This window comes from Pantherophis guttatus, chromosome 3 (genome assembly GCF_059756535.1).
Source record: "Pantherophis guttatus breed Tessera chromosome 3, ASM5975653v1, whole genome shotgun sequence".
Lineage (NCBI taxonomy): Eukaryota > Metazoa > Chordata > Lepidosauria > Squamata > Colubridae > Pantherophis > Pantherophis guttatus.
The window spans coordinates 17,602,496-17,624,412 of NC_142065.1; the positions used below are offsets into that span (position 1 = coordinate 17,602,496).

Sequence of the window (21,917 nt, forward strand, 5' to 3'; positions counted from 1 at the left end):
ATATCTAAAATAAAACATCCTTTACTTTTAGTTTAAATAAGTACATAAAACCATATAGTAAAATAGCATTGTCTAAATCCTAGCAAGGATACTATTCCAATGACTTTAGTTCACCTGGTGAAATGCTCCCAGTTCGGACCGGATCACCTGATCTGGTAGCGATGGCGGTAGGTGGTTTGGAGACCTGGTAGCAAAAATCCCTGCACCCCCCCCCCCACCATGCCCAGCTGAGCCGCAGGATCATCAGAAGCTTTTTTTTTTCTTTTTCACTTTTAAAAACATTTTTTCTACAACCTCGTCCGATGAAAAAATGCTTTTAAAAGTAAAAAAAAAAAGCCTCTGATGATCGTGCGGCTCAGCTGGGATCGTCAGTGGCTTTTCAAAGCATTTTTTTTCTGCAACCTCTTGGCCGAAGAGGTGGTAAAGAAAATGCTTTGAAAAGTCTCTGACAATCCCAGCTGAGTTTCCTGATTGGCAGAGAGGTATTTTTAAAGCAGCCTCTCTGACGATCCCAGCTGAGTTTCCTGATCGGCAGAGGCTTTTCAAAGCATTAGAAAAAATGCTTTGAAAAGTTAAAAAAAAAAAAAAAGTTGGCCACGCCCATCCAGTCACATTACCCCCACCACCACCAAGCCACGCCCACAGAACCGGTAGTAACAAATTTTACATTTCACTCCTGCTTTAGTGGTTATATTCCAAATATTAAAGCTGCAATGACTCGGTTTAGTAAACAACTGGCATGGGAATCCTATTGCTGGATCATTCCCATATATCACGTGACTGCTCATGCATAAACAGGAACTTTTTATTGTTGTTGTTGCAGTTCAGTTGCATTATTGGCATGAGAAGTGACAAAAATCTTCCAGTACTAAGGTGTAGTCAGACTGGTTAGGTCATGACGAACTTTTACTATATCTTATTAAATAGTTTGAAAGTCACTGTGGTGCATTTAATTGAGTGCTGGTACAAATGTTAGTGGAGAGATGTTAATCCGTAGATTTTTGGGATCCAACTCTTGATGTTAAAAGAAAGCCTTATACAGGTAGTCCTTGATTTACAACAGCTCATTTAGTGTCCATTCAAACTTACAATGCACTGAGAAAGTGACTGTTTTTCACACTTATGACCATTGCAGCACGCCCACGGTCATGTGATCAAAATTCAGATGCTTGACAACTGACTTTTGTTTATGACGGTTGCAGTGTCTTGGGGTCATGTGAACGAATACCTTTTGCGACTTTCTGACAAACAAAATCAGTGGGGAATCCAGAGTCACTTAACAACCGTGTTACTGACGTAAAAACTGCAGTGAATCGCTTACATGTGGCAAGAAAGGTCATACAATGGGGCAAAACTCACTTAACAAATGCCTCGCTTAGCAACAGAAATGTTAGGCTCAATTATGGTCGTAAATTGAGGACTATCTGCATATGTTTGAATCTTGAAGTTAGAATTAGAGGCCAAAAGGTATTGTTGGTGTGATTAAAATATGTATATGTACATGTACATGTATTGCCCCTCCCCAAATGTTATATCTTATATCCACATCAGCTTATAATATTACAGAAAGTAATAGAATAATATCAGTAATTGTAAAAAATAAAAATGCAGATTATATACTGTTTCAATAGACCTACCATAAGCAAACATGTGCCAAGTAGTACCCATAAAATTAGGAAAAAACTTTTTTAAAGACTTAAATAAATTAACAGGGAAAAAACAGGGGGAAAAAAACCAAGAATCAAAATACAATCACAGCAAGATAGTAGAGAAAGAGGAGGATTTGGACTCCCAGATTGGGAAATTTACTACAAAGCAACATCACTTACATGGATCAAGGACTGGATGGAATTACGAAACAAAAGAATTTTAACATTAGAGGGATATGATTTACAGAGGGGGTGGCATGCCTTCTTATGGGAGGGGGAAAATAGACAACATAACTATTTTCAATGACATTTAATCAGGGATGCACTACTACTAACGGCAAGGGATAAAAAAGAATCACTATGACAAAATTCCAGAATAGTTATCCACAATGGAGGCACAAATTTATCCAAATGCATTAGACATTGACAAAATGAAAAGACATAAGCAAACATGTGCCTTTAGTGGGTGCCATCTCTAATGTTTTCAGTTCTTAAAAATAGGGGCTTGAATTTAGAGTTCCAGAATAGTGCTTTGATGTTTATTATTGTTAAACCTCTCTGGCTGTCCCTGGAATATAACAAAATAGCACTTGGATCCTATAAATTCATGAGGTTTTTTGTTTTGTTTTTTGTTTTGTTTTTTTGTTTTGCAAAGTCACAGCAATATTGGCAGATGTTACGAAAGATATCAGAGAAACAGGAGCTTATTTGCATATGTCACGTTTTTGTTGGAATGTTTCCATGCAATTATCCTCCACTGCATATTTGCAATTTAATTAAGAACATTCCATGTGATAATACCCTTCAGCAGCAATTTCCATGCTAATCTTGGGCCATAATTTTGAGCTTGGTCACGATCGCTGACATTTTTTTCAAGAAAGTGTGTGTGATTATTTCCCATTGATACTTCCTGCTAATAAATAAAAAAATAAAAAAGTGGGTTTGACTAGAGAAGATGCAAACTCTGTGAACAGGTTCTCCGAAGCTGTTTTTGGTTTAAGTAATCAAACAAGAAGGTCAAGTGGGGATTTGTTGATAATGTATGTGTAACTTCCCAGAGTTAACTGTTAATTGGGTAGCACAGGAAGTGTAAATGAGATCAGCAGATACAAGATTAAGCCAAGCAAACACACAGAGTGAGTTAAGTACACAGTGTAGCCACAAATGGGTGATTAATTATTGGGAGATTTATGAAAGCACTCAACAGCAATCAAGATCTCTCTTCTCTCTTTTTAGCTTTCAGGTCTGAGACCAAAATAGATACGATGGTGGCCATGTAAGCATTCCATGCATGCCTCAGCCCTCACTTAAATAAAATCCAACTGCATTGTGTTAGTTATTCTCATAGGAATCCACAGTCTCAAAGGAGTACGGTGTTGGTAAGAGCATCATTCATGGCCATCGTTACAGCAAACCTTTGTTTCAGTACAATAATTTTGGAAGCATTTAATTATATCCAAGTGTTGAAAGAAATGTCCATCTGGGTTCAGTTCCAAGTGGGGAGAAAGACACTGGAAACATGGAAGCTGTTTGGAAAGATGGTTTAGTGGTGGACAGAACCATATGGTTTGAGGTCTTGGGCAATCGAGCATGAGAGAGAGAGAGAGAGAGAGAGAGAGAGAGAGAGAGAGAGAGATATTTATACCCTCTCTTGGGCCCCGCCTTAGAGCTTCCTGTTCCTGTATAAGAAATGTATTCTGATTTGTTGTCAGCCTCCCATGGGGCCATGCAGAGGTAACTTTGTAGGTTGTCTTGAGTCCCAGGCTTGGTTGAATCTTGCTGGGTAATGTAATGAAGGGGCTTTGGGCAATTCCTATTATGGCTGAATGGCTTTGTCCTGGTTTGGATCTTGAGTGAGGGCTAATCCTATCACCCTGTAGCTGAAGGTCTTTTGTAGACAAGATGGCCCAGTCTTTTGTCTTGTAGATAGGTTGGCACCAGTCTTTCTGGGGCTATTGACAAAGGTAGGGGCTGCTTTCCAAGAGCATATTTCTCCTTTTCTCATCCAGGGAGGTATAATATTCTGCCTTTTTAATATTTCTTAGAATATTTCATTCTTCTAGGAGAAGAGTGGGTGCTAACTTCCTACACTACTTTCATTTTCATTAATGTATTCGTGGAGAGAAGATACCAGTGGTTCCCATTAATATGAAGTTCAGTGGTGATCTACTTTTATGATTTAGCTACCCCACCATTGGCTCATTTTGTTAAAAGTTGGCTGCAGATGCTGAACCAGAAATTAGATTCAGGAGATTTAGGAGGAAGAAGAATGAATAAACTAGGGTGGCAGAGTGTTGGACTAACACTATGAAGACTTAGATCACAGGTTACCACTTAATTGGAGAGCTTGTAGACAAAAATAACATATGTCTAAACCCAAACTTACAGGGCTAATGAAAAACTCATTTCCATAAGATCCCAGAATTAAGACTTATCACCTATACTTCTGAATGACATTGATCTAAGACAGGGATGTCAAACTCAATTTCATTGAGGGATGCATCAGGGTTGTATTTGACCTGGGAGGGGCGTGGGGCATGGCCGGGGTGAGCATGATCAGCTCAACATCACTTGTGTTGGGGGCACCTATGGTGGCTCGGGCAGGGCTGTGGGCCAGGGCTCCCAGGCCACGCGGTGGACCCCCAGATGGTGTCACAGGTTGTCCAGAGCTCTAGGCAGTAGAGGGCAAGCGGCCAGCCTGGCCTTCAAGTTCCCAGGGCACTGGGACTCCACAGCCCATCCCAGCCCATCCCTGCTTCCCCAAGGGAGTGCCCGGCTGTGCTTACCCATTTTCACTGGCAGAGGCACCACGGGCCAGTCCTTCGCTGTTTCCAGGGAGGCCCCGCAGGCCAGATCTAAGCACCCTGCAGGCTGGATCCAACCTGCAGGCCTTGAGTTTGACACCCCTGATCTAAGGTAAGATGTGTATTATTTTTCCAATGTTGTAATGATAACTTTTAGCATCTAACAAAAAGTGGATAACTAAGCTGATCACCACAGAGTCTGTATGGTGTAGTGGTTAGGGCATTGGACTGGCATTAGGAGACTAGGGTTCTAGTCCATTCTCAACTATAGAAACTCAATTCAACCTACCTGTTTAGGAAGCATGGAAACAGTCTTACATGAAATTAGTAGCAGTTATTAAAAAACCCAGCAACTTGAATTTAGTTCTTTCAATATTGGGTTTCAGGTAAGCTAAGTCAAGAAATAGACCTTACAGGAGGTACTATAACTCCAGTTTATTGTTCTATGATATGATAACAGATCTCACTCAAGGCACAAATGACCAGGTTTAAATCATCATAGTTTGGAGTTATTACACCCTGGGAGAAGGCTTTAATGCTGGGAAAGGCAGAAGAACAACAACAAGAGGACAACAAGCAGGAAGGCGGATAGATCCAATTACAGTGGCAATGGATGCAATATTGGAACACTTGGAACAGATTAGGGACAGAAGATTTATTTTATTATTTATTTTATTATTCATATTTCTATGCCGCTCACTCTCTGAGGACTCTGGGCGGCTTACACCAAAGACAGTATACTAAATAGCATATTGCCCCCAGCAATCTGGGTCCTCATTTTACCCACCTCGGAAGGATGGAAGGCTGAGTCAACCTTGAGCCAGTGAGATTTGATCCGCTGATCTGCTGAACTAGCAGTCAGCTGAAGTAGCTGCAGTACTGCACTCTAACCACTGCGCCACCTCAGCTCCTAGATAATGGAGAGTTATCTATGTGATCATCACTAGGAGTCAACAGCAAATTAATAGCACATGATAGTCATCAATAACAGAATCTTGAAAGCCTGATAGAGTTTCTTTTCTCCTCCTCTTATCACCAAGAGCACGAAGGTGAGCCCACCTTGAATATCATCCTCTCCTTCAGCTGCTGCTACTGCATATTTTCTTCAAAGCTATCTTTGCATTCCTGTATACCGGGGTGCCAAATTCGATTTCATTGAGGGCCGCATCAGGGTTGTGTTTGACATTGGAGGCAGGGTGGGCATGGCCAGCTCGACGTCACTCGTGTTGGAGGTGCCTGTGGCGGCCCGAGCACTCTGCCAGTGAAAACGGAGCTTGGGAGGCTGCGACAGCCTCCTGCCACCCTCTGCCAGTGAAAATGGGGCTTGGGAGGGCCACGTGCTCCATTTTTGCTGGCAGAGGGTTGCGGGAGGCCGTCGCAGCCTCCTGAGCTCCGTTTTCACTGGCAGAGGCACCGCGGGCCAGTCCTTCACTCTTTCCAGGACGGCCCTGCAGGTGACATCTAAGCACCCTGTGGGCCAGATCCGGCCTGCGGGCCTTGAGTTTGACACCCCTGTTGTATACCATTGCTAACAGGATTCTGTAGGCAGAAATTGGAGGAGGAGAATGTATCCCACCTTGAGTTCTGAAGAAAAGGTCTTATATATATAAAAACACACATACACACACACATATCTGATATAAATCAAATGAGTGAATTGCACCTTTACAACTTGCACAAATCCTATTCACAGTTTACTGCATGGGTCTGTGCATCCCCAACTGCTTTGCTGACAGTTTTGATTAATGTGTTATCTGTGCAGAGAACATGGGATGATCTCCAAAGCAGCTGCATAAGGACAAGGGTGCTTTAAGAGTTGGAGGAGCTTGGCTTCCCTTAAAGTAATGAAAAGAAGGACTAGGGGAGACATGATAGCAATGTTCCAGTATCTCAGGGGCTGCCACAAAGAAGAGGGAGTCAAGCTATTCTCCAAAGCACCTGAGGGTTGGACAAGAAGCAATGGATGGAAACTAAACGAGAGAAGCAACCCAAAACTAAGGAGAAATTTCCTGACAGTTAGAACAATTAATCAGTGGAACAACTTGCCTCCAGAAGTTGTCAATGCTCCAACACTGGAAGTTTTTAAGAAGAGATTGAATAACAATTTGTCTGAAATGGTATGCAGGAGTAGGGGGTTTGCACTAGAAGACCTCAAAGGTGCCTTCTGTTATTCTATCTTATTCGGAAACTACCTGTAAGCATGTTTGTATGATAACTTCTAATAGATATTATTTACTTAATTTAAATTTGCTGCCCCCATCACTTTTAAATTAATTTGATGTAGCATTGTGCTGTGCTTTTTTTATGTGCGTTCCTTAGTCTACCATTCTAAAATCAGCCTACTAACAAAGAATATATTTCTTTGGGTTAATATTAGGAAACCAAAACTCATCACGAACTTCACTCTGGCTTACTGTGTATTCCAGGAAGGCAGCTTCTTTTTAGGGTGAGCGTAAGAAGCTGGTTGTTAGGTGAAGTGGATCAGACCACAGTGGAAAGCAGACCAAGTCCAAGGGAGTCAAAAACAGATATATAATCTGCAGTTGAGACTCAAGGTAGTAACAAGCAGGGCTAGAACCCAACCAAGATAGGAAATCCACAAACAAGAGAAGAATTGTTGAGATTAAGTGCCAGTCGCTTAGAAAACTGCCTTCTTGTATTTTTGCCAGACGAATGAATGAGATAGAGAGAAAGACTTCTCTTGAAGGTCTTACAAAGTGGGCAAACTCACAAAGAAAATGCATTCTTTCAAAATGCCTGATCTTGAGTCCTGTAGAATTTTATTGCTCACATTTAGCATTTGAATGGTGACATAATACAGTAGGTGGTGAAACTGTTGTTAATAGCAAGTTCCTGCTAATTGGCCCTAAGCAATATCCCTGCTTCTAAAGTATTCTCGAAGTAACAGTCACAGAGTTGGAAGGGACCTTGGAGGTCATCTAATCCAACCCCCTGCTCGTGCAGGAGACCTAGGGATTTGAACCACCGACCTTTCTGATCAACAAGCTCAGCGTCTTAGCCACTGAGCCAGTTCCATCTCTTTTTCAAAAGCCAGTAAACTAAGCCAATGTTTGTGAATTTTTGGCTGTTCCCAGAGGGAGAGGTATTAGAAAACAGGGAGAGTTTTCAGAATTATAGCATGCATAGTAATTATTTGATTTGAAAGTCTTGGTGAAATATTAGATTTTTTAAAATTCTAGAACTCTTTTCTTCTCTCCTTTCCATATGGTTGATCCACAAGCAACTTGATTAACTCTTCAATTCAATTTATTAAGAGCACAGTTCAGCGGTAGAAAACTTCTTTGCAAAGGGAAAGTCTTGAGTTTAATTCAGGTACAAGGATAGGACTGAAATCTCTATAAGACCCCAGAATGTCTCCCCCAATCACATTAGACAACACTCGGCTTCGTAGTCCAATAGTCTTACTTGATATAAGGCCGCCTCCATGTCAGTTTGGCTCTGGGATATTCATTTATTTTTCCTTGTTAGGTCATTTCACTTTGAATATGCTTTTGCATAATACACAGCTCATTTAATCTTCAAAGGGTTTAATAATGAATTCTTCCAGCCCAGCCCATAAAGAGGGACTGCTGCCTTAGCAGATGAGAAAGCTGGCAAAAGGTTGATGAAGAGATTTCCCATGGATGCCTCTGAGTGTTGCAGTCAGGGCTGGATCATGGACTTTCTTGGAGCAGTAAGTCTGAGCTGAGGAAGGGAGGAACAGAAATATTAATGAAAATATTTTCTCAAGTCTAAGCTATCTTCCCTCCTAATGCTATTTGCCTCATCACATTCAGGCGGACGCTTGCATCATTTCAATAAATGATTGACTTATTTAAAGCTGTGTTGGTGTCGTGCGGCAGCTTTGTAAAGTCATCTCCTTCGGGTTAAACTTGACACCGTGCAGTTGTCATGGAAACAGTAAGGAAGTAGTTTGCAACTAACTTTTTCAGGATTTTAAATTCCTGTTCTAGTCAACAGCCTTTGTATTGCGTGTCACCCATCCAGTACCAACTAGGCAGAGATCCTGCTTAGCTTCTCAATCCAGACAGAAACAGTTGACCAGTTGCTGCCACCTGCTGTGGACTCATTAATTAAACTGAAACTAGGACTTGGACAGTAATGTAAATTCTACTATAAGGGCAGATATTCTGAAAAAAATAATAGCTATGAACATATCCTTAGTGAATTGCATCAGGATTCTTTTAGGACAGCATATATTCTTGCTCACCTTGCTTGAAAAAGAGGACAGCTAGTGTAATAACCATTTGTAGGAATAAATGAAATTCCATAGTTTCATTTATCATACTTTTTTCAGACAGGCAACTAATCATGTTCAGCCGGGGTGAAATTCAGCAGGTTCTGACAGGTTCTGGAGAACTGGTAGCGGAAATTTTGAGTAGTTCGGAGAACCAGCAAATACCACCTCTGGCTGGCCCCAGACTGGGGTGGGAATGGAGATTTTGCAATCTCCTTCCCTCAGGAGTGGGGAGGGAATAGTTTCCCATTGCTTCTTCCGGGATTATCCAGAGTAATCTTTGTATTCTCAGGATGATTTCTTATTCAGGCCTGATCAGGCCTGATCCTGCTAATATTGTGAGCTCAGACAAGATCAACCATGTGCTGCCACCTGCTGACACAATGGAGACAGTATGGCTCTCCATATGGTTGTTGGGAGTGAGAATTGAGTTTATTTCCTTGTGGATGCCTCATCAATATTTATTATTATGGTTGGTGGCACAGTCAGCCACATATTTAGACTGAATTTGGAATTTTTATCCACCTATCAGTCTTCCCAAGGACTTGGCATAGGCAGGTGTTGTTGTTTGTAATTGTCGAACATATTGTCATAGGATGTAAGCTGCTCCAAGGTAAAGTTGCCTTTTGCAATTGACTGATTGTGATTTTGTCAATGTTGATGGTATTCAAGTGGTGCTTCAGATATTTTGGGATTGCACCCAAGGCACCTATTACTGTTGGTACTATCTTTGCTTTCTTTTACCACAGTTGTTCTACTTCCATTTGTTAGTCTTTGCATTTTGTATTTTTTTCCCAGTTCTTTCTCTAAGATGATGATGATTATTGTTGTTGTTAGTTGCAAAGTCGTGCCCGACCCATTGCAACCCCATGGACAACGTTCCTCCAGGCCTTTCTGTCCTCTACCATCTCCCGGAGTCCATTTAAGCTCATGCCTACTGCTTCAGTGACTCCATCCAGCCACCTCATTCTCTGTCATCCCTTTCTTCTCTTGCACTCAATCTTTCCCAGCATTAGGCTCTTCTTCAGTGAGTCCTTCCTTCTCATTAGGTGGCCAAAGTATTTGAGTTTCAGCTTCAGGATCTGGCCTTCTAAAGAGCAGTCAGGGTTGATCTCCTCTAGGACTGACCGGTTTCATCGCCTTGCAGTCCAAGGGACTCGCAGGAGTCTTCTCCAGCACCATAGTTCAAAGGCCTCAATTCTTTGGCGTTCAGCCTTTCTTATGGTCCAACTTTCACAGCCATCCATTGCAACTGGGAAAACCATAGCCTTGACTATACACACTTTTGTTGACAGGGTGATGTCTCTGCTTTTTAGTAAGCTAGCTAGATTTGCCATAGCTTTCCTCCTCAGGAGCAAGTGTCTTTTAATTTATTTATGATTATTAATGGAATACAAACAACTGCCACACAATAAAAATACAGTTGTGGTTGTTATACAGTGAGAAAAGAATCTACAAACATTCCTATCAATAACTGGCAGCCCACTGTTAAAAACCAAGATGCTTGACTACATAGGCCTTTAAACTAATCTAATATGGTTATACAGGTAGTTCTCGACGTACAACAGTTCATTTCGTGACTGTTTAAAGTTACAATGACACTTTAAAAAGTGACTTATGACCATTTTTCACTCTTACGACCTTTATAGCATCCCCATGGTCATGTGATCAAAATCTGGACACTTGGCAATTGACTCATATTTATGATGGTTGCAGTGTCCCAGTGTCATGTGATCAGTTTTTGCAACCTTTTGACAAGCAAAGTCAATGGGAAAGCCAGATTCACTTAACAACTCTGTTACTAATTTAACACCTGCAGTGATTCACTGGCAGCTGGCAGTCAGCAGAATTGGCCTGCAGTACTGCATTCTAACCACTGCGCCACTACAGCTCTCAGGTAATCAAGTATGGTTCACTAGACAGTGCACCAATGTAAGGAAAGTATAAACAGACATATTTAATACTATTTTCATTTAGTAAGAGCCTTGGTGGCGCAGTGGTTAGAGTGCAGTACTGCAGGGCTACTTCTGCTGCCTGCCGGCTGCTTGCAATTTGGCAGTTCAAATCTCACCAGATTCAAGGTTGACTCAGCCTTCCATCCTTCCGAGGTGGGTAAAATGAGGAGCCAAATTGTTGGGGGCAATAGGCTGATTCTGTAAACTGCTTAGAGAGGGCTGCAAAGCACTGTCAAGTGGTATATATATATATATATATATATATATATATATATATATATATATATATATATATATATATATAAGTCCTATTGCTATTGCTCCAGCTAACTCTATGAATGGTGTGACTCATATAACATTGTCCATTGCTTCCCATGATCTTATACTGCTTGAATCAGAAATGAATAGTAGTAAACCTGAAGGTCATGTTGATTTTAATATTTTTGTTTCATCTGAAGCTCTCTATGTGGTTTTCTACTTCCTACCTTACACAAAGGATAGTTATCTTTAAAAAATGCATTTATGAGCAATGAACTTGCTCATCAAAACCCAAATCTAGGTATCCAAAGGAAAATAGGCCACAAGATGTGGTCCATGACAATACATTGCAGTTGTCAATCTTTAATGGTTCCCCCCCCCCCTCATTATTCTATGTCAGCCTTGCCCAATTTGGTGTCCTCCGACACTTTGGACAAGAAGCATGTCAGCGTAGTTAGTACAAAAAATGCAGGAGATGGTAGGTTTAGACTTCAATATATTTACATGGTATTGTTTGTAAAAAAACCCAAAAACCCTGTTATGTACCAGCAACCTTCTTTAAATACAGTACCGTATATATAAAGTGCTCTGCACCGCAATAACTGATTAGGCTTTTCGCAATAATCATCTCTATCCCTTCTGGGTATTCCAGATTTGACTACAATTATTATCACTTAGATTTATTATCTATTAAGCTTGACTGCTGTGGAATTATTCCTACTCCGTATGCTTAACAACAAAATACAATCCTACACAATCTGACTTCCTTAATTGCAGAAAGGGATTCTCAAATTTAACCACCTTGATGATTAAAATGTCACAGGGCCAATTTTTCAAGATACTTCCAGATCTATCATTTAATGATCTGACTTAGGTTATCGATATCAGACTGACTGGTCTGTGTTATCTTTTAGAAGACAGAGACAAAAATCACTCCAAAACTTTTCTTCATTCATTAGGATTTCCCCAAAGATAAAACGAATAGTCTGCTTCTGGCTCCAATTCAACGTGTTATGACCATTAAGGCTCTACATGGGGCCAGGTTAACTACAGAAATGTCTTCATTCTATTACATTAGCCCATCCCACCAGGCTACAGTAGTGGCCAAAATTGTGGAAACCTTTTGGGAAAAGTGTATTTTTCAGGTTTGATGGCTAATAACACTTTTTTTGGGGGGGAGTTTCAAGATAATCATATTCCACTGCTGGAATGGCCTGGGAATAGCCCAGACCTTAACCCAACTGAAAATCTATGGAGCCGACTAAAGAAACTTGTTAGTCAGAAGCGACCCAGCAATAAAACCCAGTTAATAGAAGCAATCATTCAATCTTGGTTTCACATTATAACAGCTGCAGAACTAAAAGACTTGGTTCATTCCGTGGGAAGAGGTTGTAAGGTTACCCAACTAAGTATTAACTGACGTGGTGATATTTTTTGTATATCTCGTTTTTTCTACGTGTTTAATTTTTCTTCTTTATACTGTAACTTAATAGCAAATCCTTCATAAAGTTTATTGCAGTACATTCTTGATTAAATTATCTTTCCATTGATATATAATTTTATGGTACTACTCCAAAAAAAAAAAAAAGTGGTGTTATTAGCTAGTTTTAGAAAATATACTTTTCCCAAAAGGTTTCCACAATTTTGGCCACTTCTGTAGGTAGGGAAGGTACTGTATTTTTCGGAGTATAAGACGCACCTTTTTTCCCCAAAAAAGAGAGTGAAAATCTGGGTGCGTTTTATACTCCTAATGTAGCCCCGCCCAGCTTCTCAAATGGAGGTTTCAGAGGCTGAAAAAAGCATCAGAAACGAAGCTTCAGAAAAGAAGCCCCCAAACAGAGCTTCAGAGGCTTTTTTTCTGAAGCTCTGTTTCGGAGGCTTTCAGAGGCAGAAAAAAAAGTTTTTTCTGAAATAGAGTTTCAGAAGTTTCAGAGGCAGGAAAAAAAAGCAAAAAAAAAGCAAGGCACAGAGCTCAAAACCAATGAACCTGTTGCTAAAATTCACCTCTGGGAACAGCTGATTGGGGGTATGGGAGGCCGATCCACCTGCCAATCAGCTTTTTTCTTATTTTCCTCCCCCAAAACTAAGGTGCATCTTATATTCCGAAAAATACGGTATGTTGTGGAATTCATCAGCCGAAAAATTCCAACTGGTGGGTCCAGGAAGAGAGCTTTCTCTGCCATTTCCTCCATTCTCTGAAGATTCTCCTCTCAGAGATTAAGAAGACAAAACCATTTCTCTGCAGCCTTACGTGGGGCACACAGAGAAGCATGCAGGGTTAGCACCCTGAAAGCCCTCTCCCTGCCTTTGAATTAGTTTTTAACATTAAATTTTAATCATCTTTTTGAAATTTTATATATAGGTAGTCCTCAACTTACAACAGTTCATTTAGTGACCATTCAAAGTTGCAACGGCACTGAAAAAAGTGACTTATTATCGTTTTTCACAGTTATGACTTTTGCAGCATCCCCATGGTCATATGACCAAAATACAGACGCTTGGCAACCGGTTCATACTTATGACTGTTGCTGAGTCCTAAAGTCATGTGATCACTTTTCGCGACCTTCAGACAAGCGATGTCAATGGGAATTCCAGATTCACTTATCAACTGAGGCAAGAAAGGTCGTAAAATGGGGCAGAACTCACTTAACAGATGTCTCACTTAAGAACGGAAACTTTGGGCTTAATTGTGATCATAGGTCAAGGACTGCCTGTACTGTTTTATTTGTACACTGCCAAGAGGGAGATGGGAAGATTTAAAATTTGATTAAAAACAAACTTAGCAAGTCCTTTTATCTTAGAATAAAATCCTGAAGTTCTGAATCCAGGTCACTAAGTATTCTGGAAGGAAGGATATCAACTTTAAGCTTGAATCTTGCTTTTTCCTAATTGCCAGGGAGAAGACATGTACACTTTTAGGAGAAGACTGAACTTTAATAGGATTAAAGTTTTGTCTTTTCTTAATGTTCTAGCTACTTTCCATTTGGCAACTGGCTTTCTTTCTTTCTTTCTTTCTTTCTTTCTTTCTTTCTTTCTTTCTTTCTTTCTTTCTTTCTTTCTTTCTTTCTTTCTTTCTTTCTTTCTTTCTTTCTTTCTTTCTTTCTTTCTTTCTTTCTTTCTTTCTTTTAGAAAAGGTCTTTTTGATTAGTCTTATCATTGGTCAGCAACCCCAGTCTCTTGAAGCATTAATTTTCCTGGTATCATGTCAACAAATCTGGACTACTTGTATATCCTCCTGCATGACAACTTGCTCTTCCGTCCATCTCCTTTATTTCTCCTGTCTTCCATTTTTTTGTATACACATACTACCTTCCTCTACTGTCCCATTTTTACACCATATGTTTTGTAACTTTTTTTTTAAAAAAATTTGATTTATATGCCGCCCTTCTCCGGAGACTCAGGGCGGCTTACAATGCGTTAAGCAATAGCCTTCATACTTTTGTATATTTTACAAAGTCAGCTTATTGCCCCCACAAACTGGGTCCTCAATTTACCTACCTTAGAAAGGATGGAAGGCTGAGTCAATCTTGAGCCTGGCAAGATTCGAATTTACTAATTGCAGACAGCTGGAGTTAAATTACAATGCATCAGTCTGCTGAGCTATCCAGGCTCCTGTTTCAACGTAACTGTTCCTGTAACTGTTTCAACGGCTCCTATTTAAGGAACTCCTACCTACCTTGGCCTTCTTTCCCTATGGGTTTCTCCTGCCACGGAATTCTTACTGTTCTTTTGGAGTTTATTAAAAAAAAAAAAAGTGGTTTCTCGAAACCCAAAACATGAATTTGGTTACATTCAGCTTAAGTTTCCCATCACACTTAAGAATTCCAACAGGATCACTTTCTCCCCAACTCTCACTTTGTCCGCTAAATCATCTTTTCTGGAAACTTTGACCAAGTGTTCCTATTCCCACTATTTTAATTTTAAAAAAAACCAACCCAGCAAAAACAGCTTTCAACTCACAAGCATCTCCACGTTGCATAAAAATAAAAGATGGTCAACATGTGCCCTCTTTTACAAAGAAGCAGAAATTGAGAGAAATCTCATTCTGAGCTTTTCAAAGCAATCCATTTGATGCAGCATAGCTGCCTGTTAGTCATTTGTTGTGTATGTGTGTGTGTGGGGGGGGTGTAATCCAGATGTTCTTTGTCTGAATTGTATTGGATCACATTTTTCCAAACTCACCACAATGTTTTGTCACTGAGATGATACAGCTTTCTTCCCATGCCAGCATCTAGGCACAATGACCATGACTCGAATGTACGGTAGTTACACGTCATAGATACCAAGTGAACCTTGTGGGGGCATTATCCCACCTTCTCACGCTTGTCTGTGTAGTTTCTTAACTGCAGTATGTTCTAATTGTACTGTCTGAAGTGCATCAGGAAAAAAGCATCAAAACGTACAAGAAAAAAGAAAGAAAGAAAAATATACTGTTATATGGATTATTGAAGAGAATCGATTGACTGAATTTATATGCCCCCATCTCACTTCCATGTGTCCCTGAGCAAAGTGCAGTCATTTAGAATTCAAATTAACAATCACAAAATTTAACCGTTAATACCAAAGAAAAACAGTTAAAAACTGAACTAAAAAAGAGAGGGGAGGATATAATTTAAATGCATACACAGTGCAATCACTTAACATTCTTCCAATATCATAATTCTGTTCTGAAATTACTGACCTAAACCTCTTCTGCTCTCTTCATCATTTGGAAAATTCTAGGTTTTAAACTACAGATTTGGATATTATATCATCCAACTATGAACCACAATTAGTAAGATTATTTCCTGTACAATAATAGCCCCTGTACTTAAGTGCTTCGTGCTTATGCTTTGATTTCACACATTTTAGTTCTCTGTTTTAATTATTTAAAGTCTATAGCCATTAAAATGGAAGTATTTAGATAACAAACATTTTACTTACATATAGAGGCTAGGATCCAGAAAAGCCAAATAGTTACAAAGCAAGCAGAGAAAACACCAGAGAAAACTATTAATTCCAGCAATGACATGTGTCCTTGGAATTCAAAACACAAACTGTGGCATTTGTTTTAAAATTTAGCTAACTTCTAATGTCTTGCGAAATCAAGAAAATAATAAAGTTGTCAACTTCTGCCCTTTCCTTAAGCTGAATGTACTTCAGAGTAGAATTCTGACACTTTTTTTTATTAAATATGTTGAACCACTCAACTCAAATGACTATGTAGCTCACAATAAAAACAGAAAGTATCTATATTTTTAAAAGTTGTGATCCAATATCACCACAACTGCAACAATATAAATGGATGATATCCAGTCTGCTCAATAAAGTCTAGTTGCCTATTCCCATCACTCTGAACATCAGTGGTGAAATTCAATTTTTTTTTACTACCGGTTCTGTGGGCATGGCTTGGTGGACATGGCAGGGGAAGGATACTGCAAAATCTCCATTCCCACCCCACTCCAGGGGAAGGATACTGCAAAATCCCCATTTCCTTACTGTTGCTAAGAAAACTTTATGGAGAGATCCATGAAGTTCTCTGAAGTTGAGTTCAGATTGAGGGAAATGATAATTGGGGGTAATGCATAGCTCTCATGATTAGTAGCTAGTATGAAAGTTAGTTCTCACCCAGTCAAAAATAAACTATGATAACTGATCCGTTGATTGCACAAATAAAGGACAGATAGAAACAACATGATCTTGTTGCCAAGTAGTTTCCTATTCCAAGAAGGAGAAGAACATGCAAGATAGTTTGAATACTGTTCCTTATAGAGAGAGGTTGTTTTTGAATCGTAGCAATTGTTGAAATTCTTTGGTTATTGTTTCTATTACTTTTTCCAATACATATGATTCATCTGTCATTGGACAACTGTTGAGAGACAAATTTATGGAGAATAACATAAGAGTGTTTATAGAGTAATACCACATTTTAAAGCCATCTGTGTTAATGGCCATGGCTTATATATCTTCTAGAAGCAAATTCCATAGTTTAAGCATGAGTTGCCTGAAGAAATATTTCTTGGCAAAAAGAATGAAATGGTATGTTCCTTCCCCTCCTTTTTCCAGTATGTTTTTTTCCCCCAACTCTAGTCTTGAGATTTCTCATAGTCCTTTTCTCCAAGTAGGGCTGACCCTGTTTAGTTTTGTTGAGATCAGCCACAGCTAGTTAGGTACTATCATCAGTTGTGATTCTGCCCCATTTTAGTGCTCTCCCAATGTTGATAAAAAAAATATTAATCCAGAATTCCTTTGCATTCTATCTGGTGGTTGAAAGAAAAAATCTTAACTAGAAAGGCTGGTATACCCTAAATGCCAGGGTTGTCAAACTCAATTTCATTGAGGGCCGCATCAGGGTTGTGTTTGACCTTGGGCGGCTGGGGGGGGGCATGGCCAGGGTGGGTGTGGCCCAGTGGTGGGTTCCTCCCGGTTCGGTCCGGTTCTCCCGAGCCGGTAGCGGTGATGATATGACATCACCGAACCAGTTCTGCCCTCCCACACCGCACCGCACCGCGCCCCACCCCACCCCCCGCGTTATTATTACCTTTTATTTGGCCCCACCCCCAATATATTGCTGCCTCCTGAGTCCCAGCTGATGGCTAGACGGAAAAAAACTGTTTAAACTCTTGCCGCGGGGCTTCAAAGGGCCGCCCTACAGCTGATCAGTGTTAAAAGAAAACAAATGAGTAGACCAGTGCCTGCAAAAATACATGAGTAGATCAGTGCCTGCAAAAATAAATGAAATAAAAAATAAAAATAAAATAAAATAAAATAAAAATAAAAAAGCCTGGTAGACCAGTACCTCTGCTAAATCCTAAATAATTGTCACATGACCATCAAGCCATGCTCACAAAATAAGCCACGCCCACAGAACCGGTAGTAAAAATTTTTAGAACCCATCCCTGGTGTGGCCAGCTTGATGTCACTCATGTTGGTGTGCCTGTGGTGGCCCGAGCTCTCTGCCAGCTAAAACGGGCTCCCGAGCTCCATTTTTGGCTGCAACGGCCTTCTGCAACCCTCCGCCAGTGAAAACAGAGCTTGGGAGGGCCCCCCGTGGCCCTCCTAGCTCCGCTTTCACTGGCAGAGGAACCACAAGCCGGTCCTTTCCTGTTTCCAGGGTGGCCCCGTGGGCCAAATCTAAGCACATGGACCGGATCCAGCCCCCGGGTGTTGAGTTTGATACCCTTGCTATATGCCCTCCTAGAAACTGCAATGAGAGCGGATACTAACAACTTTCTAAGATGGACCAATAAACCCATTTCTGCCTGCCCACTACCGTGTTTCCCCGAAAATAAGACCCTGTCTTATATTTTTTTGAACCCTGAAGTAAGTGCTTGTCCTTATTGCCATGTGCTCAAAAGCACATTATCAGGGGATGTCTTATTTTGGGGGAAACAGGGTATATGGGAATAGCAATATTCTAAAGTCTACAGGAGATCCAGAGATGATCAGTAATGTACATCTGGTTTATCATCCATATTGTACTTTGTATTATATACTGTATATTTTTTAGTTTAGTTAGGGTTTGTGAATCTGAAATTCAGACTGGATTGGCTTGGTTTCTCAGTCAGGGAGCAAGAGTGAACAGATACTTCCCAATATCTGGCATGTCCATCTAAATTGAATAACCAGCAGACACTCACTCCACAAAGTTTCTGCAAAGGTTTAAAATGTGTTGTGAGTAGTAATATCTTCCTATCCCGTGGATACATTTTCTTTTCTACCAGACATTTTCTTTGTTAATGCATAGATATTAATTCTGCCATTGGATAGTGTACGGGTCATTGAAAAATTATTGGAGCCAATAATTTGCTTTTCTTTCTGCAGTGGAACATGACAAGGAGTTCTATCATCAGCGTAGTCATCGTCGCGAGTTCCGATTTGACCTCTCTAGGATCCCCGAGGGTGAAGCAGTAACTGCAGCTGAGTTTCGAATTTACAAGGACTACATTAGAGAACGTTTTGATAATGAAACATTCCAAATCAGTGTCTATCAGGTCCTCCAAGAACATCCAGGAAGGTGAGTGACTAAAAGACCTCATTTGAGTTGGTGCTGGAAACCCAAGAGACTGTAGAATGAAATATAATTCAGTGATGCCTGTAACAATGTGTGTGTGTGTGAGAGAGAGAGGGAGGGAGGGAGGGAGGGAGGGAGAGAGTCTGTGATGCTTCTTATTTAGTATCTCCTCATCTAAAGACTCGGGGCTGAATGTGTGAGGTGATCTTCTGAAACTTCCTTTGTTGAGATGATACGGAAACTCTGTTTTTAGCCCTTGACCTCCAGAGGCTGTTTCTGTTCAGCTTAATTATCCCCCTTAAAATGCAACTATACTTGTGTATTTAATGAATTTAACTTTGAAGTGATAATCAAGAATTGAGCTGTAAGTCTTTGAAGAGCAGTTGGTTTAATTAATGTAGAACTTGCTTATGGAACAGGTAGGAAGATTAGGCCCATTCCATGTGGAGTAAAAGACTGCTTGGTGACTCCGTTGCTTCAACTGGCTAGCCATACAGGACTCATTTTGCTAAACTTTCAGAGTTTGGTCAGAGTTGCAGGATCTCCTCCTATCTGAATCGTGTTGGAAGCCCTTACCCTTCTTGAGGATGGCTTAATATGAGAGACTTTAGCAGTGAAACTCCAAAGGCAGATTTAAATAGTAGGAAAGGAAATTCCAATTGAAAGTTTAAAAATAGTAACAGAGCAATGGATACTGGATAGTGGAATTATTAAGATAGGTGCTAGATTCCCCATCACTCTTTGAGCATAGGATCTATCAGTGTATCTTTCACTGAGGAGTCAATCAGAATAGAGCTGGAAGGGACCTTGGAGGTCTTCTAGTCTAACCCTCTGCTGAAGCAGAAGACACTATACCATTTCAGACAGATAGCTGTCTAGTCTTTTCTTAAAAACCCCCAGTGATGAAGCACCCACAACGACTGAAGGCAAGCTATTCCTCTGGTTAATTGTCCTCACTATTAGGAAGTTTCTCCTTAATTCCTGGTTGCTTCTCTCCTTGATTAGTTTTCATCCATTGTTTCTTGCCTTGCCTTCTGGTGCTTTGGAAAATAAATTGACCCCCTCCTCTTTGTGGCAGCCCCTCAAATACTGGAATACTGCTATCACGTGACCCCTAGTCCTTCTTTTCTCTAGCCTGGCTGAAAACAACAGTCTCATCTGATTCTATGATTCTGTTTACTTGAAGTGTTGCAATGCCTGTAAGACATTCTAATAATGATGTGGTTGGTGGCATGTAAAATATGGATGGAAACTTTAGCTATTTGTTGTGTCTGTTCTGTAACCAGGTCAGGTTTTCAGATCAGTTACTTATATCAGAGCCAGTAAGCAATCTAAAGTTCATTCAGGAGTTCAAACAAACGGTCTAGCTGTAAGCAGACACTAATGCTAGGCCAAAGGTCAACACCAGTGCATCAGCAACTAGGATGCTCAACTGAAGATCTGAAGAGAAGCTTTTGTAGAGTTCCCACTGACGAGTAAGCCTTTACTCTGATGCCGATCTGTTTCTCAAGAGAGCATTCCTTTGAAGTCCTTGGTACTCTCTGAGCTTGGTGGTTTTGCAGGCTTCAATCTGATCGGTCACCAGGGACCAAAGGCTTAATCTTCCAAGCTTTTGGACTCATGCTGGAGCCCATCCTCATCCAGCTGTAGCACAAGTCTGAAAGTTCAGAAGACTAAACTTCTGGTTCCTGTGACTGACCCAAATTGGATCCTGCAACATTATCCTGGGACATGTATATTTGCCTTCCTTGATGGTTTTCTTGTAGATGTTTCATTACCGAGCTAGGTAACACCACAGAGCATTCCTTTGCCTAGCTATTACCATCTCTTTTGCTGCCCATCATCCCATTGATTTTATCCCAACAAAAGAGCTCTGTCTCAGGAAACAAAGATGAAGGATCTCCTCTGAGTGAATAGGAGTTGCCTACTCCTACTGCCTACTCCTACTCCTGAGTAAAGAGGAGCTGCCTACTTAGGGGGTCATAGTGAAGGTATCTCAGGAGCTTCTAAACTTCCTCCAAAGATAAATCCTTTAAGGTAAGAGTATACTATGCTGCTCAAATCTTCCTACGGTTTACTTCTAAACAAAGACATATGTCTTCTTCTGTAAATCAATAGATAGATATCAATAGCACTTAGACACTGCTTCACAGTGCTTTACAGCCTGCTCTAAGCCGTTTTACAGAGTCAGCATATTGTCCTTAACACTCTGCATCCTCTTTTTACTGATCTTGGAAGGATGGAAGGCTGAGTCAATCTTGAGCCAGTGAGAATCGAACTGCTGGCAGTCAGCAGAATTAGCCTGCAATACTGCATTCTAACCACTGTGTCACCACAGTAGGTAGGTAGGTAGATGGATGGATGGATGGATGGATAGATGATAGATAGGTAGATAGGTAGATAGGTAGATAGGTAGATAGGTAGATAGGTAGATAGGTAGATAGGTAGCCTGAAACATTTAGAAGTTTGAGGCTGTAACATTTTATTTCTTCTATGCTGAACAAAGTTGGACATCATTCATTTTTTAATATCAGATTTAATATGAAAGCCAAAATTCCACCATATATTAGTGAAAACAGTCAATGTGAACAGGATAAGAAGTAACAGGTGGAAGATGATCAACGAGAGATCCAACTTAGAACTAAGAAGAAATTTCCTGACAGTGAGAACAATTAATCAGTGAAATGACTTGCCTTGGGAAATTGTGGGTGCCCCATCACTGGAGATTTTTAAGAAAAGTTTGGGCAGTCATTTCTCCAGAATCCTTGAGCAAGAGGTTGGACTAGAAGACCTCCAAGTCCTTCCCAATCCTATTGTTCTAGGATAGATAGATGATAGATAGATAGATAGATAGATAGATAGATAGATAGATAGATAGATAGATAGATAGATATTCAATGTATTAATTGGCATACCTATGTAATTTATCTTTGTTTTAAGTCTTCTGAATAAACAATAAATCTTCTAATTTTGGGGTTAAAAATAGGAGATGAAGCAAAC

At 40.3% G+C, this 21,917-nt stretch overlaps 1 protein-coding gene and 1 long non-coding RNA gene across 3 annotated transcripts in view; one reads left to right on the top strand and one right to left on the bottom strand.

The window, feature by feature from the left end:
• The window catches only part of BMP7 (bone morphogenetic protein 7), a 102,354-nt gene that overhangs the window by 59,635 nt on the left and 20,802 nt on the right, over positions 1–21,917 (top strand). For both annotated transcript variants that reach the window (XM_034433071.3, XM_087889076.1), the window contains exon 2: positions 18,728–18,920. In XM_034433071.3, coding sequence (XP_034288962.2) covers positions 18,728–18,920 — 193 coding nt within the window. The remainder of the gene's footprint in view (positions 1–18,727; positions 18,921–21,917) is intronic.
• The window catches only part of LOC117674859 (uncharacterized), a 42,722-nt gene that overhangs the window by 16,486 nt on the left and 4,319 nt on the right, over positions 1–21,917 (bottom strand). The window lies entirely within an intron of this gene.